Below are 20,928 nucleotides of genomic sequence, written 5' to 3' on the forward strand. Positions count from 1 at the left end.
TAGGCCCACACGCTTCCAGGGCCATTCTTAAGACTCCCTTTTCTGGAGGAGGAGCACAAAATAAAACCACACTATAAGGTAGTGGAAAAACAGTCGTCTTGTGTTTGAAAACATAGAAATGATTTGCTAAAAGCAAACAATACAGTTTTTTGATCATGGTAAAGATTTGAGTCTACTATTGAACTGTGGAGAGATGCAGATACGTGATGACGTGAGAGTTTCAGTCAACTTCTGCTGCTTGAGTAAGAGGATGCAAAGGAAATCATCATCACCCAGACACATAGAGGTTCCTAGAAGGAATGTTCTTTGCTAGCCAGACATCCAATGAGTTATGCCTATTAAAATAGAAAGCTCTACCTTCTCTACCTGTAAGGCTAACACAACAAGGTGACAGGAGAGCTGCTCCCACTAAACTTTATTTCTTTTTATGTCCACAAGGTTTGTTAGGGATATTCTACTGGTCAGATAGCTTAGTCTAGAGTTCTGTAGCATTTATGCAATTTTATTTTGAAGATAAGTATGCAATTTTTACCTAGTGTTAGTTTTAGGTGTAGTTTCCTATTTTAGAGTTCTGCCAAAAATTTAAAGATTTGTAAGACTGATAAAAATAGGCAAATCGAGACTTGGAATTGCTGAGTGATCTACTGAGAAGTGCAAACAGTACCACTTATGGTAAATTGACTTTACATCCTTTATTCTTCATTATCTACAATGGTGAGACTGTGTAACAGCTCTGCTCCTTAAGCAGTTGTCACATATCCTGATGTGGCCTCAGCATCTCCTTTTTTTCTATAAACTAAAATCTATGCAAAGCCTAATTCCTTGGCATTATTTATTCAGGGGTTTACAAGGCAGACTGGTATTAAGCTGAGAGAATTCCATCATAGAAAAATAGGAAGTTGGTCGCAAATCAATAATTTCTTTATGAGAATAAAACCTCATGAGGCATTTATTATAAAAGTATCATTTTCCTCTTCTGACAAGTAGTAATTTTTTCCAGCACTGAGAAATTTTTTTTTCCCATAGATATTACTATCAAGCTGAGGATCTTCTCCTTTCCTATGTAAGCTCTTGGATAAGAACCATTAATATTTCTGTCTGCTTCCGTAACAGTGTAATAGAATATTTACCAACTGGATGTTCACATTACTGGATTATTAGGGGAAAAAAAAATATTACTATATTAAGATGTTTTCTGGCCACAGTCTATGACTGACATATTTTCTGGTCAAGTTCTTAACTACTTACAAATTCTTGTGAAAAATAAAGGAAAATAAAAAAGCATGTCTTACAAATCTGAAGAGAGATGGACAATCAGTGCTATGTATTTTAAAACTTGGACAAAGAACAAGCATTCTGTTCTCAGTACCCCAGAGCTTTACTGTGTTGCAATAGGTGCTGATGCAGTCCTCATCAATGCAGTACTTTCCCTCACTCCTTAGCACCGTAGGACATCAGAAGGTATTTATAACTTTATTATTATCCATGAGGCCAGCTTTTCAGAAAAAGAATAAAATGGAAAAAAACAAAACAAAACAAAACAAAAAAATTGTCTAATGGCAATGTAAAAGGAAGTGCTCACTTATATCTGGATATCTGCTTGCCCAGCAACGTTCAGAATGCCTTGAGAGACAGCCTGCTATACTAATGCACATTGACATTTTCTTCCATCAATTTAAAATAATAAATAAATAATTTAAAATAAATTTCAAAATTGCTAACTGAACAATTACTGTGCAGCATAAAATATATCCTCATCCAATAGCGATAGTCAAATTCTAAGCTTGATTTTTTTTAAAACTTGACTTCAGCATTCAAATATTTATCAAATATAACAAGAAATGTCAACAGAATCAATAATGAAGATCTTATGTTTATAGAAGATAGATCATCACAAGAAGAAATGGAAGGAGAAACAGAACTGAAAAGGAAGCATATAACCAGAACCATACCACTACACTTCTTTCTATTGGAAACAACAAGAAATTATCATTTCATAAACACAGAGATTAAAAATGAACAGGAGAAATGAACAAAACCAAAATGTGCTAAAGGAGCTTCGTTCCTCTCCCCTCCAGCCTTCTGAGTCCTGAAAACAGTGAATTTTAAATGAAGAGAAAAAAAGAACAAAATACCTTGGTGAAGCTAAAACAAAGAGATTCAAGGCTAAAATCTCTAAACTAAAATGTATTGCTCCTAAGAGCATTTATTTTGAGGATATTATTGATGAAATTTATTAAGTATTCTGGACAAAGCTGCTAGTGGTTTGAATTCAACTGATTTGCTTCCTCATGGCATATTAATGCTCACATAATTAATGTAAGACCAATGGTTTAAGAGGCCAGCATCTTTCTGTTGATGGTTGCTTCCTCTCTCTGAGGTATGGATGCGTGCACAGGACATATAAAATATAAATGTACATTTGGCAGCTTAATGAGCATGCTGGTAATGAACTCCGATCTCCCAAGCAGACAGAAATGGGCTGTGTCAGGACTCCAGATGAGTGCAGAGGAAGAAATAGCTCTTCTCATATTCAACAGCAAGATACTGCTACCAAACCTCTGATATTCTTTCTGGCTGCTCGTTCTCTCCCTGCCTCTCTGGAAGACCTGAAGGACTCTGAAGAGCACAGATAAATTCCTCTCTGATGCTCCTCTTAATGGCACAGTCTTCTACAGAGAGTGTTGGAAAGCTGACAGGCAAACTAGAAAAGCTTTTGTCATCTACAACCTGAAGGCAGGGATGGGAAGGAAGGAAAGCAGAACACAATAAATTACACAGGTACTTGGGTCACAAGAAATAAACCAATTAGGAGCCATACAAAAATACGTATTTGCATGGTAAGGAAATCTAGTCATAAAGTCTGCTTTTCCTTGGTGGAGTGCACATTTCATTCCTTCATTCCAAACACCTGCCATTGCAGGCATCATTGGAGAGCACAATATATAACTAGAGTCCAAAGCAAAAGAGAGAGGGTTTGTCTATGTCAAATCCTAACTTTGTTCAATACTTCACTTTCCACAGCATTTCCCAGATGCTGAGAGAAATACCCTTGGAATCCTACAGTAATGTTATTCCTTCTAGTTGCCTGATCAGGAATTGACCAATGAATCTTGTCAGAAATGCTCCAAGTGGGGACTCTACCAGAGAAAACCCAAATGTTCACGAGATCAGAATTTTCTTGAAATTTTACCAACTCTTCTAAGCACTCACGCTCATCCACCTTCCAAACTGGCCTACTAAAAGCCCCAGTAAAAAGCAAGTGATTGTCAGTAGAAACAAGTGAAGAATTATCAACATCAGAAAAAAAGTTAAAATAATTATACCCTAATTATTCCACCTCTGCATAGCACTTTCAATTGATGTCTTCTGCAAGCCTCAGTATGAACAGCTTCGGTATTCACTGGTAAAATTTAGAACAGAAAACAAATGTTACTCCTTCTAAAACACTTTTTCCACAGTAGAATTAAAAAAAAAAATCCACAAGCACAGGGTTATTTGGTTTTGGTCCTATTGATTGACTCTAAACTTCAAAAGCCATCTTTATTTTTTTTTGCCCTAATTCACGGACAGATTTCACATTTCTACTTCTTCTATTGCCTTTTTGAAAAGTTTTGCCTTGTGAGTTCTGTTCTTTTGAATTAATGGTTCTACAGTCCAAAAGAAAAGGAAAGGTTGAAGATATCCCTGAATTTTGGATCTTATGTGGCTTACCAACATGCCTGCCTAGAATATTACAGAGCTGAACAGAAGAGCTGTATAAAAATCTTTTGGTTTGGAACATATCCTCCCTACTGCTCAGTGTATTAAAAAGATTGTCCATTTTAATGAGCTACACAGACACTGTGTGTTTGAAAAATAAAATCTGGTAAGCAGATAGCACAAAGCAGTTTTTATATTCGCCTTAACAAAAACATCCAGTTTCTAGTTGTTTCCCAGTTTTTCTCTCTTTTTCTTGGAACTTTACATACTGTTTTGTCAAGAAGTTGTATGTCTAATACTTACACTTCTGATTGACCATCCACACCAAAGATGCTTGTTCTTTTTATTACAAGACCTCCAGGGCAGAGCAGCCTAGGGCTACTCTCAAAGAATTTTAAACAACTGGAGGACTGGAGTGGAGCTTGTTAACCTCAGACTGAATTTAGTGCTTGTAAAAATGCTTCTCTAAGGCGTTTCTCAGATGCCAAAGCTGTGGCCCATTACTCACTCCAGAGTCATCACACCACAACTGGACGTACAACTACAGGCGTGGATCAAGATGGCAAACAACCTGGCAGATGCCAGACAGACCTTATGTCTGGTCACTAGGACAGCTGGCTCTATCAGAGAGCTCAGGTACCTCTGCTTGGCATTTGTTTGTGAAGCATCCATTGCCAAACAAGTAGTTACTGCTGCTGTCAAATGCTCTGCATTGCCATAGCTTGCCTGTGCACCCTTCTCAGTACAGTGTTACTACAAACATTTGGCCTTAATGTCACTGTTGGTCAACCAATCATGTGAGTAACCTGAGAATCTCTCCTGTTCTCCCATCCCCAAAGCATATGATTTTTTTTTGCCTAGGTACTGATAAAATTAAACATTCAACTTGCAAAGCATGGAAAATAATTATGGAATCTAGATATGATGTAGAAGTTTTATTTATTTTTTGAGCACAGAGTACTTATTTAATTGTGCTAGTGCATTCCATTTTAATTGATGCTTTCAGTATGAAAATTCGTCAGAAACCCAATATATGAAGATAATGAAAAGGAGACAAAATTAAGACAAGATATTAACAAATAAATATTCCAAAGTAATTTAGGATAAAGTACAACTCATAGCCAGGCTTCTTAGTTATCTACAAAAAGAAAGTACATCAGTAATATAAATATATTCATTAATAACACATGAGTTCAAAGTTAAAGCTTAGCTGATGATGACCATGGAATGGCAGAGGCTGAAAGGGACCCCTGGAGGTCAGTGGTCCAAGCCCCTGCTTGGGAAGGGCCACACAGAGCATCTGGGTCACCCCACCACCACATCTGATCAGGGCTAGAGTCCTCATAACCTCTCCAAGGCAACCTGCTCTAGTGCTCAGTCACTCTTCTTTTTCATTCTCTTTTGAAAAAAAAAAAAAAAAAATTTGGTAGGAAAGATTAGAATTTATTTTATTTCTTGTTTAGCTTCACTCCTATTTATTTCAAATCTATCCTCATCTTTCTACTTTATAATACTCCAATTACTGGAAATGTCACAAAAAGCTCTATGAAAACCTTCCAGAAACAAACATATAATTGCTGGTTAATTAAGCAATGGACAGTAATTTGCTGCTGTGTTATTTGCTGTATACAATCGCTCTCATACTTATTTCTCAATTTAAAACATAAAATAAAGTCGGAGAGGCTTCTATCCTACAGCAGAAAAAAAAAAAAAACAACAGAAAGCTGGCATTGATCCCTAACAGCACGTTATATTCACTTCAGAATTATATCCTAAAAAGTAGTTCCTCCACGCATCCAATTCCCAGTCACCCACTGAATTCCCATTGTAATCAGTGGGGTATGTCAGACTGTCATGTGGACTGCATCCATAAAATCTCACAATTATTTTTCAATGTTACACTCAAACATACTCAAGATAATTTCCAAATCAGACACCATGAAATACTTTTAAGCCCAAAAGTCTTTCAGGAAGGATAGCAGTCATGACAAGTGCTTTCTTATGACAGCCTGTTTTCCCATTCAGTTTTTCATTTTATTTACATATTGGATTTCTAAAACAGCAACTTCAAAGTTCTGTGTTTCTGAAAATGTGAATTATTAATAGCAACACAGTTAAGCTCCTGCACATTATTCATTTATATCACTTGTGCATCTGATAATTTTCTCCTCCTTTTTCACTCGAGCCTACGTGCAAAGAAAGCTCACAACAGCACGAGCGATGCATCGGTGCTTCCTGAAAAGACAACAGCACCTAATTATTGCAATATAAGCAAACTGCCAAACAAACCAACAAGTGTTGTAGCATCTCCTGCAGCTCTGCCCCCGCATCTCAGAGCATCTCCTGCAGCTCTGGACATAGTTTTGTCAGCTTGTTAAAGATTTAAGTACTGAAGTGCATTGAATTCCAATACTTTTTAGACAGCATTATGAGAATAACTCCTACCAATTACTGCACATTAGGGATCCAAGTGCTATCAAACATCCTGATGGAATACTTATCTGTATCTTGGAAAATTCAGCAATACAAAGTCCCTCAGGTGTTACAGTGTTGAGTGGGATTTCACCTGAACAAATCAGAAGTGCCAACCTTCCTTTACAAAGGGATCAGTCAACAGTGAGCTTTCAGAGATCCTGCAAATATTTACTGAATGCGTGATATACCCTCAAAGTCAATTTTTAATATAAAGATAGATCTCTTGTCTTTAAACATGTCAACAGAATCTAAGTTTTCTGCACAAGACTCCCCCCAAGCCTCAGATAATTCGGAATCCAGAAATATATTTTACCATGTTTCATTTTAAAGCACGATTTCAACAAAAACACAGGCATTTTAAGTGAGGTACATGGGCTTTGTGTTTTAATTTTAGCTGAAAGATCCAGCTTTTTGCAGTGCATTCTGACATACACATTTTCACATTCACGTGGTACCTGTTTATTCTTCCATCTCATGTACTTGGCTCTCTGTGAAGCTGCATTCAGTGCTTTTCACATCCTAACGGAGTAATCTTTAAAAGCTGAAGGCTATCTGCTTCTGTCTGTTACTTTGCCCCCTTTCTTTTGGCAACTGACTTGGAAATCAATAGCACTGCAATACACACAGTTCAAGATGCTCTGTATGCGGGACCTGGCATTATTTTATGTATCTGTCTGTCTATCCACCTACCACTTCTGTCTCTCTGCGTCATTACTCATCTTTCTACATTCTCTTTTATTTACTCTTAGTTGCTTTAAAACTTCCTCCCCATAGCCACTCAATGAATTTTGGACTTACGATCGCCTGCTTTTTCTACTGTTTCACTGCTTAACTCCCTTTGCTCTTTTTGCTCTTTTGTTGCGATTTTTTCATACCATGAAATTCCTTTTAGAATGACTTCACAGAATAGAAAGGTAATGGACTGCCACACAATAGCAAGGAGATAAGAAAAAAAATGACTTTTTTTTCCCCTCAAAGTGTGATTCGTGATTTGAGTTAAACCATGCACTGGTTTAATAAAGCAGAAGGGAAAAAAAAGGCAAACTTGGCACATATCACACCTTCTGGGTTAAAAAGACACACTGAGGAAGCAAACAAAACAGTAGTAAGGAATAAGAAATTTCTTTTGAGCAAGGGTGACACTAATAACTCTGACAAGTAATGACATTTCAAACACTTTCCAGCTCAAAAGCTTGCCATCATCACAACAGTTATCTGGAGCATACATGACTAGTAACTGTGATGCAACGATGAATTTTTCAGTGAGGATCTGTGAGTGCTCTACTTTCTTCTGGTGACGCATGCTCTTGGAGTTACCAGCACTACACTGAAATCCAGTAAGAACTGCAGCCCAGAAGCAGGAAAACCCATCCATCTGCTTGTTCTATGTTGTTACTAATGAAAAATCAGGGGCACGCTGCTGTTCAGAAGTGATTTCTGGAGATAATCTTCATATGGGTTACTTTTCAAGCCACACTCCCTCTTCTACAATGGAAGCTACATCAGCATGCTTCCATGGATTCTGCTTTTTCAAGAAATCCCACCTTTAAACAGACCAAAGAGTCACATCATGAATGTTGCTTTTCCCTGATATTTGCGTATTGGAGGTAACCCAAAAAGCATAACTAAGATATTAGCTTCTTCAAAGTCCCATTTATAGTAGATGAATCAAGAACGAAACCGTGACCTCAGCAGTCAAATGAACGACTCCTCACTTCAGTCACACTGGCTTCAAGTCTTCATAAGACAGCTGATAACTCAAACTGAGGTAGACATAGAATCTCATTCTGAGCAAACAGCAATGAATTTGCACACACTGAGGCTCAAAGTCGTTAAAACATACTGCTACATGCTGTAGCTCAGTTTTGAGTTACACTCATCTTCAACAAATAATCTAGCACAACATATGTTTTAGGATGTACAGAACTGCATACATTACAATATTAAACAAGCTTGATGAAGGGAATATAAGATTTGTATGTGGGGTTATGCCACATATGTATCACGCCTTCTGAAAACCTCATTGAGTGTCCAGGTCAAGACAACACAGCCACCATCTCTGCCATAGATAGGTCCAAGCAGAAAGCTGGAGACCTTCCTGTACCTCAACCAATGCGGATTTCGCTTTGTTTCTGCTATTTCCCTTATTTTCCAGTGAAAAAGACACCACTACTTTGTTGCTACTCAGCAGGCTGCAGAGCTTGGGACTTGGCTCTCTGGCTGGTCCTTATTGAGGCAACCATTCTGTTTCTCATGGCTGAAGACATAAAGTCCACTTAATTGTAAAATGTTGATTTAACAAATCCAGTATATTACAACATTGTTAGAAACACTGTATTTAATCTACACTCTCATTTGTTTCATATATCATATATATGATCTACTACATGAGGATATAGTAGATTTCAAAAAGGAAGAAAGCAGAATGAACCAATCTAAATACAAAGGCAGAACTGGCACTAGCAATTCTGTGGTGATATTCAATGAAACATAAATAATAAAATAAGAATTCTAAAGAAAACCACAGACTTGCTGAGGGCACACTTGATGCCATCATCTGTGTCATTGATGAAGATGCTGAAGAGCACCGGTCCCAAGACTGACCTCTGAGGGACGCTGCTTGTGACTGGCCTCTACCCTGACACAGAACCATTGATCACAACCCTTTGGCTGCATCTAGCCAGCCAATTCCTAATCCATCCAACAGTCCATCTTTCAAATCCACACCTCTCCAATTGAGAGAAGGATGTGGTGAGAAACCATGTCAAAGGCCTTGCAAAAGTCCAGGTAGATGACATCCATCTCATTCTATATATTTGTTCGGAGCAGAAAAATATGGTAACAAGGTTTCTACAACACTCAAGCATTAGCATCATAGAAGGTTAAATATCTCACAACAATACAATCCAGTATGAAAATACATCTTATGGGCCATTCTAAGATGTTTGACTGGAAAAGATGAAGTGCATCTTACACTGTGTAGCTGTACCAGACAATAAATAGGAGAGAAAATACATTCCAGAGTAAACGTTATCAAAAATAGGGCCTTGTGTTTCAGTGCTCCTCTACAGCATTATAAATGGCACAGCTTGAAAATGGTATCGTTTTAAGGGAGGGTGTTAATAGCTGTGCTGCTCTCAGCTTTCAGAGTCAGGAAGAGGACAGCTTTGAAATTTTCTGTAGATGCTAATTTGCTACTTGGAATGGAAATGAAAGAGCTGAGCCATAGAAATGCTTTTCCTCACACTGATGTGAAAACTTGTTCTGTCTGTGCCTGACAACATATAAAAGTCACCATTTCTTATGAATTTGCCAAGGACAGAATTGTATTTCTAGTAATTTCAGCAACCTCTTTGCATTACTAATTGTATTGGGTCCACCATTGCCACTGAAGCGTCAAACTTCCTTGGAGAATTACACATGAAAATCTTAATTAGAAGCCCAAGTTTCTGAATACTGAAAACTCCAGAGGAACATATATTAAAAAAATGTAATCTTTACAAACCCTCATTTAAAGTCACAACTTGAATGCAAATTAAATTCACAAGTTATTCTATAAAGAATACGGGTCATTAAGATCTTAAAATTACTATAAAATATAACAACAGCAGAAAAGTTCCACTCTGATAAAAAGCTTGAAGGCATTTACAGGGGGCAGTAAACAAGGCAACAAGTGCTGCCATGTAGGGAGAAAGACTGCAGCTCTACAGAGATCACAGAACCATTAAGATTGGAAAGACCACTAAGATCATCAAGTCCAGCTCAACCCAGCCCTCAAACCAACCAATCTGCACTACAACTTCAGAACGCTAACAGAAGAGAGATACAAAATGTTGTCACTGATCGGTTCTATGAGCGTATCGTCTGTAGAAATACCTGATGTGCTCAGAAGACTCCAGGATGAATCCCCCAAGGAGCTAAATCAGCACAAAGAACAGACACAGCGCGCACTGAAGTTGCTGAATGCCTTCCTGTGCTGTTACACAACTTGAACAGAGAGGATGAGAAGCACCTCAAGCAAGGCGCTGGATTTTAATCTGCAGTTTGTGTTCTTAAAACTCATACGCAGTGCTAAAAGCAGCTCTGTTTACAGTGAGAATGTATTCTCTTTTATTTCTCCCAGCCTCATACTCTTTCAGTAAAAGGCTTTGATAAAGGTATTAAAAGAAAACAATAACAGGCAATAAGAGCACCCAGCAGAGTGTGCAGGAAATTGCAGGACTAAAGATGCAAGTATTAAATTTTAAAGCATCATTATTGCCTTGACCTACACCCAAAATGTAGGTTTGAGCTTCTGTCAGGCCAGAAACAGCCCACTCACTACCAAGCACCTGCCTCTTCCAAACCCCAGGCTGCTTTTCCTACTGAAGCATATCATCTTCCAGAAAAGCTTCCTAATGAAACAGGCACTGCTTTGCATCACTCCTGTATCCATTCCAAACACCACAAATTCTACTATAAGGCCACGGTATACTTTTATGCCCTTCATTTAAAAGAACATCATTCCATCGTGATTGAGATCAACTACCAAATCCCAGCCAAATGCTTTGCCCTGGAATTATTCAGACACAAATTGTTCGCGGAGATTATCTTTGTCTTCAGAAACATTGTCTCATTCTTATTTGTCCTTTCTGGATAATTGTTTATTAATCAGTAGTTTTAAGCAAAACCATATATTGGTATGGGAGGACAGAGATTTTTTTCTGTTCCAAAGAAATGAGAAACATTTCTTCCTTTTTCCCTCTGACGCAATTCCTAAGAGACCATAGTTTGAATCATCTTCTGAAGAGATAGAGGTGCAATGTAGTATAATAACGAACATAAATAATAAAATGTACATCTTTGAGAATATTATTGAGGAAAGTAATTTCAGAAAAAGCAGCTCCTGCCACAACAGAAGTTAAAAATAGCAACCAAATACACTACAGATGGCTCAACAGATCTAATGCACTACTGTGCAGACATGGATTAGTCTACCTCCAGGACATTGCTCTTTTTATAGGGATACCTTCAGATCGAAACAAGGGAGCAACAAACTGGAGGTAAAGTAGAATGAGATGTTTTTTTTTCACATCTCTGAGTGTCTTTTTCTTTTAGTACGTTGTACTATAGTACTGCTTTTGAAAACAAAGGGTTTCAATCCTTGTGCACCACCTGAAGAAGGAGCAAGACAAAACCATGCTGTCACATTACAACGGTAGCCTCCCACAGCAAACACCTCCTCACTCTATCGAGAGGGGAAAAGAAAAAGAAAGAAAACAAACTCCACCCAGAAACAAACCCTTTGGGTATAAATGCAGTTTTTCTATATTTTTCTCACTGTCGAGGACACCCCTGAGCCCAAGATCCTGGAGAACCTGCTCTGGTGTTTTCCAAGCCTTGGAAAGCTGGCATTGATACAAACACTGCTGCTTGTCTTCTTAGCTGCAGAAAAGTATTCAGAGTAGGAAAACAAAATGCTCCCTAATCCATTCCATCCTGATCATAAACGTTACATCTCTGAATATTACCTTATCTGGCAGCAGGTACACAATGTCTGTATCAAAAATAAAAGGATAAAATATCTACTTTTTCCATGAGCCATTACTTTTATTGTTTTACATCTTTCCCACTGGATTGAGAATCAACATCAAAATAATTCCCTTCCAATTCCCCAAAAGAAATGAAGCTCAGACTTAACACAAGTGAAGCATGCAAGGCACAGCTGTGATGGGCAGCTGGCCATTTCATGAGGATTACCACTGTGTCTCTAAAATAGGGAATGTAAGGCAGTGCTTTGAGAGCATCTAGGAAGCAAATCGTGCATTTGGTCAACATCTCAGGTACAGTAAGTTAAAAAAAAAACACTATCTGAAATCAGGAGAATGACACAAAATACCAAATTTGAGGAAACTAAAGATAACGCTACGATGCTCTGCTGCTGAGACATCACTGCCCACCAACAACAGGGTGCTGGATTCTCTACTTCTTTTCAGTTTTCTGTGATTAAATCAGGATTTCTTAATTGGGATTTACGGTTGCTTGTTTTTTTCTGCAGCCTTTTGCCCACAATTTCAAGCTGTCCTACCCCATGCCCAGAAGCAGTAGGTTGAGAAAAAGCCAAGACCCAACTCCCTTAGGTACATTCAGAACACAGTGGATAAGATGATCAGAAAAGAGATGCACATCCCAGTCAGCCCAGTGCAGGCTACAGAGCTCCCTAGGAGCATTCTTGCTCCAAAAGCATTCTTCTCAAGGCCTTATTGCAGGTTGGGCACCTTACTCAGGATTTCTGCAGGCAGAAGGAGGACAAGCAACTCCTCATCATTATGTCACTGGTTCAAAACATGAGATTATTATGGAATTTCATAAGTCCCACAAACATACAATTTCTTAAACCCTGCCGTACAGTTTGGTTTGAAGCAATTCAGTAGCATACCTGAACTTGAACATTGCAAAGTTCGTTTTCAGGTACTTTCCCTCTACCCCCAAATTCTAACAGAACAGCAGAATGGCTCCAGAAGAGCCTTGACAAGGACTCTAGAGCCAGCCCATCACTGCTGTGTACGTAAAAAGATGGTTTTGAATAATCATAATTTTCAAAAAGGGTTTATACCATGGCTCCAAGTAACTTGATGCTTCTATAAGCATCCATGATACGTGCGGGGGGGGGGGGGGGGGGGGGGAGAGATTTTTTATACTGTTAACTTTGCTCTTGACAAATGAGACCACTTACAAGTTGTAACAGCACCACTCATTACTGCACACGAGACAGGAGGTAAATGCAAAACGTCTGCAGCGAAGAACTACATCTATTATAGAATTACCTGAATGGAACAAGTGCTTTGAATTATTGATTTCTCGCTGACTGCTCAAACAAAAGAACTTGAACGATGCAAAATCCAATCAGCAAGCCTATGACTTACATATGACCAAGTTATCACAGACTGTGAAATCAGGGGAAAAAGAATTGGGTAACAGCTGAAACGTGCTGGTGGCAAATGAAATCTCCATTTCACCTCATTGGATGGCATAGAAGTAGAAATAAAACACCACAGGAAAAAAAAAAAACAAGCAAACAAACAAAACCAACAAACGTTACTTCAAAGATTATGTAAAAAAGTGCGAGTTGGCTGAGGAAATCTTTTTTTTTTTTTTTTTTTTTTTTTTTTCTCCTCACGACGGCATACGGCAACGGCTCTACAACACCTCTATATCACCTCCCATCACAGCTGCACCTTCGTACGCGTCGGGAAGCAAATCCTGCGTGCCGACAACATGCACCAGCCCGCAGTCCCGCTCCCACGCCGGCATCCCCCGCTCCAGAGCGGAGCGGGGCAGCAGCGTGCGGGCATCGCGCGTAGCTCCCGAGCCCGAGGGCTGCCACCGACCTTTCTGCTGCTTGAAGGACTGGATGGAACCCGAGTGATGGACCATCTTGGCGCTCGGCAGCCCGCCGGCTCCCAGCCCGCTGGATGCGGGGCGGTGGCAGGGGGCGGGAGCCCGGCCTCACGGCCCGCCTCAGCACGGCTCGGTCCGCCCCGCAGCCGCCGCCGTTGCTGTGGGAACGGGCGGAGCGGCGGGGGGAATGGCGGCGGCGGCCTGGCGGGAAGAGGATGCGGGTCCGACGTCCTCTGATATCGGGCTCTGTTTTCTCTGGCCTCTCTGTAACCCCTTCTCTTGCTATATATATAATACATTGCGTCACCATCCCTGGATGTGTTTAAATACCGTTTGGATGCGGTGCTCAGTGATTTAGCTGAGGGTGGTTAGATTTAGGGTAGTATGCTTAGGTCGTGGTTGGACTCGATGATCTTTTCCAACCTGAGCAATTCTATGACTGCACGATTCTCTTTTGGAGAGATCGGGGGTTACAGACAAGAAAGCTGAGTGCAGGAACTGTCCCTCCTTTGCAAAGTCTTAGATGCCTTTACACCTCTACAGCTGTTTCAGCCTCTCCCTCCTTATCGTGACACTCTGAACTCATGCCTTGCCCTGAGCTTTACACATCTATACCTTAAAGCTCAGAGTCTGAACGAGACTGAAAACAGTCACAAAAAAAGACACTGAATTGCACATCAGGTCATGATAAAGCCCATTTGTGGTGTTACTGATGTTTTCATTTCCTCTTTCTCCAAAGTGCATGCCAAGAAAATAATTCCAGCTACTGAACGATGCAACATGATGAACTTTAACTCCCTTCTCTCTCTCCCCCCCTCCCCCTTATGCAAGGCTCACTCTGGCTTGCGCTGCAGTGAGTTCCATGGTAGTGCTCAGTTTAAGAAAGGATGAAGAAGCTGTGATGCTTTGAAGGAATTATCCCACTCATTCGTCAATCTCTGGTGGATTTCTGCATACTGAAGAGATGAGGCATTCCTCTGCACTCCTGCAACCTCAGGAAATCTGCTTCCAAAGCTGCTGGGAACAGCTCCTTCTTGCTGTGGACAGCACAATTGGTGTTGCACAGCAGACTGAAGCAAGAGGGGCCAAGTAGCTAAGCTGGCTCTTACTGATTGATCAATGCTGGATCATAAGGAAGAAACCAAAGGAAGATGTAGAATTAAGTCCCCATTCTTTACCTGCAAGATTTAGTTCTAACATTAGGATGAAGAAGTAGGGAGTAAAACCCAGCAACTGAAAGTCACCAGGGGATGAAGAAAATATAAACATAATACACACTATAAATATAGTCATAAATAAACTTAACATGCCTGCAAAGATATGGTTCTTCACTGTAATAGTGTAAGCCTTCTAAGGTTGTAAGCCAGACTTATTTCTCCAAAAGACCCTGGCTGATGCCTCTGACTTTAAGGTGAGGTAGAAGAGGAAAACACCTCCTGCTCCCTTCCTCACCAGAGGAAATCAGGAGGAGGACAGTTATCTGCTCTTGTGTGATAATAACCTACAAAATGCTGAGGCTAAAAAAAGGTGCTAGCAAGTAGAATCACAGTCTAGAGTTGTTCTCTCCTACGCCCTCACAAAAGAGGTTGTCAGCTACTCGGTACTCAGGGCGATCCATCCAGTTCCACAGACTGATATAGAGGATTACTGAGTTCCCAAATTCAAACAGATTCATCCAACCTTATTAGCACACAGATAGGGAGAACAAGAAAGGCTAAGGTAGTGCCCAAAAACTCAGCAGAGGAATTAAGCTTGAAGACAGAAAAGTGTTGTTTTTCTACTTGTATCTTTGGAGTAAAGCTCTATTTCTAGTAATAAGTGGTACATATGTATGAGACTACCAATATGACAGCTGGGGGCAATGTCTGCAAAGAGAAGTAAAAATACCTCTTAAAGGTGGTTTAAATTAAATCCTTGATGATGTCAACTGAGTAAGCTCAATAGTGAGCAAATATGATGATATCTCAATCTAGAAAACTAATTCTTTGGGAAAAGAATAAAATTATCCAGTTTTGATAATATTTTTAGAGTGCAGATAACAGAGAACAGCTATGAATTGGTGGCTAAGAAATTTAGGAAATTCATAAATTCGTCAGCTTTCAATTCTTCAGACTAAACTAAACTCAAAAATCTACACTCACTTTCACTCATGAATACTCTCTTGAAATCCTTAGCTGTACTGAGCTAAGACTTATGTTATCCTCCACTGTGACATTTTATAAACCATTTTCAAAACAGATTGTAACTCTGGACTTGGTGAAGAGATCAGGATCAAGCAGAACTAGACTTAAATCCTGTAACTCTGTAATCGCCATAACTAAAATCATGATTCAAAAGCTAAAAGTTCAAATACTTGGACATCTTGAGCTTTGGAGTATTCAGTTTAGACATTAAGTTTATGTTATAGATAGATTTGCAGACTCAGACGTCTTTCATGAGAGGACAGGTGAGAAAATAAGTTGTTATCTAGTTACACTTCATTATGGTATATGCAGCTCCTTATACATGTTGGTATTTCTTGGGATTTTAGTTTCTAATTATCAGGATTTTTGTTTTGCACTGTATTTTCTTTGCGTTTTTTTTTTTTTTCCTGTTGTTTTCTTTTTTTGTTAGGAAAACACTATATAAAAAGAGATCTTTAAAACTGAACTTTGTACCTTTATAGCACTTTTCAGAAAATCACATGAAATTAAAACCTTAAATTAAACTACCCCACAATAGGCATCATATGCCAATTAATACATTTCACACAGAAATGCAGCCATCTCAAAAATGAACTGTAATCAGCTGTTACCTATTGCCCAGAAAGAAAACTAAGCTTCCTCCAGCAAAAACTTGTAAGGTTCAACAAGCGCAAGATTCTGTACCTGGAAAAACTCCATATATCAATTCAGGCTGATGAGAAGGACCTCAAGGTTATGGGAAACACCAGCCAACTGTGCATATGAATCCAAATAAGGCAAATGTTCGGAGGAACGTGGCCAACAGATGAAAGGGTTATTAACCTCCTTCACTTGGCACCACTATAGCTGCACATAAAATTCTGTCTAGCTTTGCCTCTCCACACCATCTCAATTCAGGAATGGCATTGAAAAACTAGGTTGCTGCCCTCTGGGCTTTCTCCCGTGTGGGAGATCTCTAATACATAAATAGTGGGAAGGTAAGGAAACTTGGCTTATTTAATCAGAAGAATAAACTAAGGAGCTCTAGCAACTACTACAGCTACTTGAAAATCAGTTACAAATATGGCAGTACAAAACTCTACTCAGTGCTAGGTAATTTAGTTAGCTACATATGGGGCGTTTGAGGTTCAGACTGGATATTAAGAAAAACAACGGTACTATATTGGTAATGCACCATAAGAAAGACCCACAAAGTGGTCTATTTTTAAAGATTTCAAAATAATCTTTGACCAAGCTATGTCTGACCCAGATTAGTAATGGCAGTGATAAAGCTTCTGAACAGGCGGCTGGACTGCATGACTTCCACTGGTTGTAGTAAAGTGTACAATAAAAAACAAATGCAGGGAAGCTGGAAGTAGACAAATTCAAATCAGGAGGAAGCAAATTTTGAGTTGTTATTAAATTGAAATATGAAGTTACACAACTGTTTTTCCTATGTCTGTAACAAAGGACTATATTGAATACGTGCCTATTCCACTCATCCTGGCATGACATAGGAGGATCATAGAATCATTAAGGTTGGGACTCAAAGGTCATCTAGCCCAGCCATCCACCTACTGCCAATATTGCCCACTAAACCATGTTCCTAAGTACCACATCTACTCTTTCCTTAAACACCTCCAGGGGCAGTGATTTCATCGCTTTCTTGGGCAGCCTGTTCCAGTGCTCAACCATTCTTTTGAAGAAGAAATTTTTCCTATTATCCTCTCTTGGTGTAATGTGAAGACATTGCTTCTTGTCCTCCTGCTGTTACCTGGGAGAAGAGGCTGAGCCCTAGCTCATCACAACCTCCTTTCAGAGAGCTGTAGAGAGCAAAGGTAGTTGTAGAAGGCAAGATGATAATGTAGAGAAAAAGATGATGCTAAATGGCCAGTTTGAGCAGTATGTAATATATGTACTGGACATAATATACATAAACTCAGAATGAAATGTCCTTTTTGCTAACACACCAATCCCTCACATTCCCAGTAAGTAACATTTCTAAAAATTTTGCAAGAAGGTCTTTGAGTACGTCAGGGTGATTTCCTTCTCAATTTGTTGTGTCACTGAGGGCACTAAATGTTTACAGCAGCATCACAAATAATTTTTTCTTTCAATAAACAGAAAATGCACAAGGAAACAATAGAGAACTGTTGAGCCCAGCTCTTGCAAGGAGGATAGTTCCCTACTATTTTAAAGCTCTGCAATTCATCTTGTTTGATATTTACTGGTTTTCTTTAGTAGAAAAGTAAAATTATTTTTAAATGTTCTGTTCTTACTGAAACCAGTAGAAATTTTCCCACAGAGATGAGCATACTGAGGAGGTCCCTCCTTAAGTCTGATAAAGCTGTCAGTCACAACATAGATGCTGTAGAAAGGAATTATAGAGCTAAAGTGTGTAATAGATGAATTAAAAAATGGGACATTTCTGTACAGATTTTACTTTGTGTTGCTAAGACACAAAGCCTTCAAATCTCACTGAGATTTTTAAGGTTTCCATATTTTAAGATTTCATTTCTATGGTAATTCAAGGGGCCTTTTCTCTCTGGCTAGATGGAATTTTCTTGTATCTGTGAGGTTGGATCCACGTTCTCTGCCTAATATAAATCATTTGGGCCTTGATTTTGTAGCTCACTATATTGCGTGTTTATTTTTAAGCTTGTGCTTTACAGATTCATGTTCACATCCTCACATAGAGTTACTTTTCCAGTTTTGTCCACAATTTATCCACTAAACACTAGAAACAGAAGGAAAATTACCGTTGATATTTAGCATAATTTAATTTCCTTCAATAAAGAAGCTCCATTTTGTTCTGAAATAATTGGGCCAAAATAGAAGTCTTAGGATTTTAGCATCTTTGTATGCAGAATATGCTGTAATCCTTGGAACAGACCACCTCAGAAGTGAAAAGGAGAAAAGTCATTTTGCCAAAACCCCTTCTGCAACAATGCAAAGAGCTGATAAAGAAAGCACTGATTTCAAGAAACAGGTGAAGAGGATGAAACAAATATATGAATAGCTTCTAATACACAAGCCTATCCTAATTTCCAAATAGACAACTTTCAGCATAATCATATTTTTATTTTCTATTTTACATCTCTTTTCTTATTTCACATCTTAGCTGAAGCAAGAAAGATGGTCATGTTCCAGCTCTGCAGTACCAGCCCAGAAAGTGTTGTGATGTATTTCTGTTTCTAATTAGCAGCCTGATTTGTCAGTAAAGAATGTGATAAGGGATTAATAAAAATCTCTATCAATAAAATTATCTATTGTCTACTGCCCGCTTCCACTGTTTCAACCTTGTGTGAAAGCTCCGCATCTTTTCTTTACAACCTGGAGAATGATATAGGAGTAAACAAAACTTATAGCATTTGCTTTAGATATTACTGCTTATTACTACTTAATGCATTTCTGATATCCTTTCATTACCTCCAAGCTTGTTGCGTTCAGGACCTCATAGTTATTTTTTTGATTCATAAATGCTTGTTTTCTCAAATACATTTTTTTACTACCATCCTTCCACAAACAACAACAAAAAAAAAAAGTCAAGAAAAGGCACCTAAGCTGTTAAAAGGAGCAGGAAGAAAGTGGAAAAAAAGAAGGAGAATTAACATTTTTATGAGCATAGCCAGACACTTAAGGTGCACTCCACTTGCAGGTCATTTAGCTGTCCCCATGCAAAGCAAGATGGAAACAATTTCGCAATAGTATCTGAGTTTGGTATGTTACCTGTGTGTGAAAGAGAAGTTAAGTTTGTAGGTAAGGTTTATTTGGGAAAAGCAGTCTCTCTTGCTATGCAATTCTTTACCAGACTCAAAAAAGCAAGCTCCAAGTCTGAAAGCCCTCAGCATCACAGTAATACAGACAAAGTATTTCAATCAAAACATTGATACATGCTCTTGGCAGCAGCTAGCATAGCAATGTAAAGTCACTGCACTGCAACACCAGACTTCTACTTTTCAAACTGTTTAAAACATTGAATTGATCAGAGTTGGATTCAGATATGGTAATTTTGCTTTTAAATTTATCTCAGAGTATGCCATTAGCCAACCTGCCATCTTCCAAAGCAAGCAGAAGAAACTACTGAGAATTTCTTCGAAGATACTTATTTCTTCTTTCCAGCATCATCACCAAAATCATACCAGGCTGTGAGCATCATCAGATGAATTTCTCTCTTCAGTATCGTGCTCACATGCAGCTTTTTTCCTTATTTCCTATCGCATGACTAGACTCTTCGATAGCTGCTTAACCCTGTACTGGGTAATATGTCCTCATTCCAGCCCTGCAACTAGAACTATCGTGTATTCTTCTATCAACAGCATCTGAAATTGAATTGATGCCAAACGTATAAGCTACGAGCCCACACACACATTTACCATGCATCAATCACCTCCCCATCAGTTTGGAAGAAACTTACTGAGGTGGGTTATCCCATCCCACAGACTTCTGCCTTCCCTCACCACAGAACTGCCTGTGTGACTCTACCAAGTGAACTCCCACAGGACTCATGCCTCCTAGACTGAGATTCTATAGACAAAGTGTTGTGCAGAAAGTAGTATGGTGCCATCTGGCCTAGTGATCCTCTGTTCTGACCTGGGAAGAACTGCGCTGTTACACAATGAGAAAATAAGCAATAGTAATACCGTGCATGCTGTTTTATAAAATTATTATCAGAGCATCCTTAAAGCTATAATACTTAATGTCAGATTCAATTACAGTAATGTAGGCTTTGTTTTGTAACTATTTTAGCTAGATTTTCATGATACATGAAACTGGTAGAAAGCAGTGCAAGATTTTCAAACATAATAGAATTGATGACCCTGAATTTCTTTTAATGAGCATGAGTTGTCCACCTGGATAAAAATTCTAAACAGCAACAATAAAAAAATGAATACTTCCAAGTGTCACGAAGAAAAAAAATGCTTCAGAATTTAAACACTGCTTTGTGAATTTGTGACCCAGAAAGTCAAAGTAATGCACTAGTGCACAACACCAGAATTAAAAATAGATATCAGGAAGCAGATGGTGGGAGAGAAGAACTTTCTTTATCTGATTTAATGACACTGTCATAGGCTTCATGGGCTAGAAGGACTCAAACTGCAAACATCCTCAAAGACTAATTCTGAAAGATACCTAAATTATGTTTTATTCCTCTGTACACACAGATAGTCTATTTGTCCATAGCAACATGACTTGCCCTCAGAAATTG

General features: G+C 38.9%; 1 protein-coding gene across 3 annotated transcripts in view; it reads right to left on the reverse strand.

The window, feature by feature from the left end:
• Positions 1–20,928, reverse strand: part of ANO3 (anoctamin 3) — a 172,054-nt gene that overhangs the window by 103,814 nt on the left and 47,312 nt on the right. Inside the window, exon 1 of one of the 3 annotated variants that reach the window (XM_090140179.1) lies at positions 13,548–17,919. The exons of the other annotated variants lie outside the window; for them this stretch is intronic. Coding sequence (XP_089996305.1) covers positions 13,548–13,593 — 46 coding nt within the window. The 5' untranslated portion in view covers positions 13,594–17,919. Of the gene's footprint in view, positions 1–13,547; positions 17,920–20,928 lie in introns of those variants that run through there. 3 annotated transcript variants of the gene reach the window in all.

Source organism: Phasianus colchicus, chromosome 5 (genome assembly GCF_987193195.1).
Source record: "Phasianus colchicus chromosome 5, bPhaCol1.hap1.1, whole genome shotgun sequence".
NCBI lineage: Eukaryota > Metazoa > Chordata > Aves > Galliformes > Phasianidae > Phasianus > Phasianus colchicus.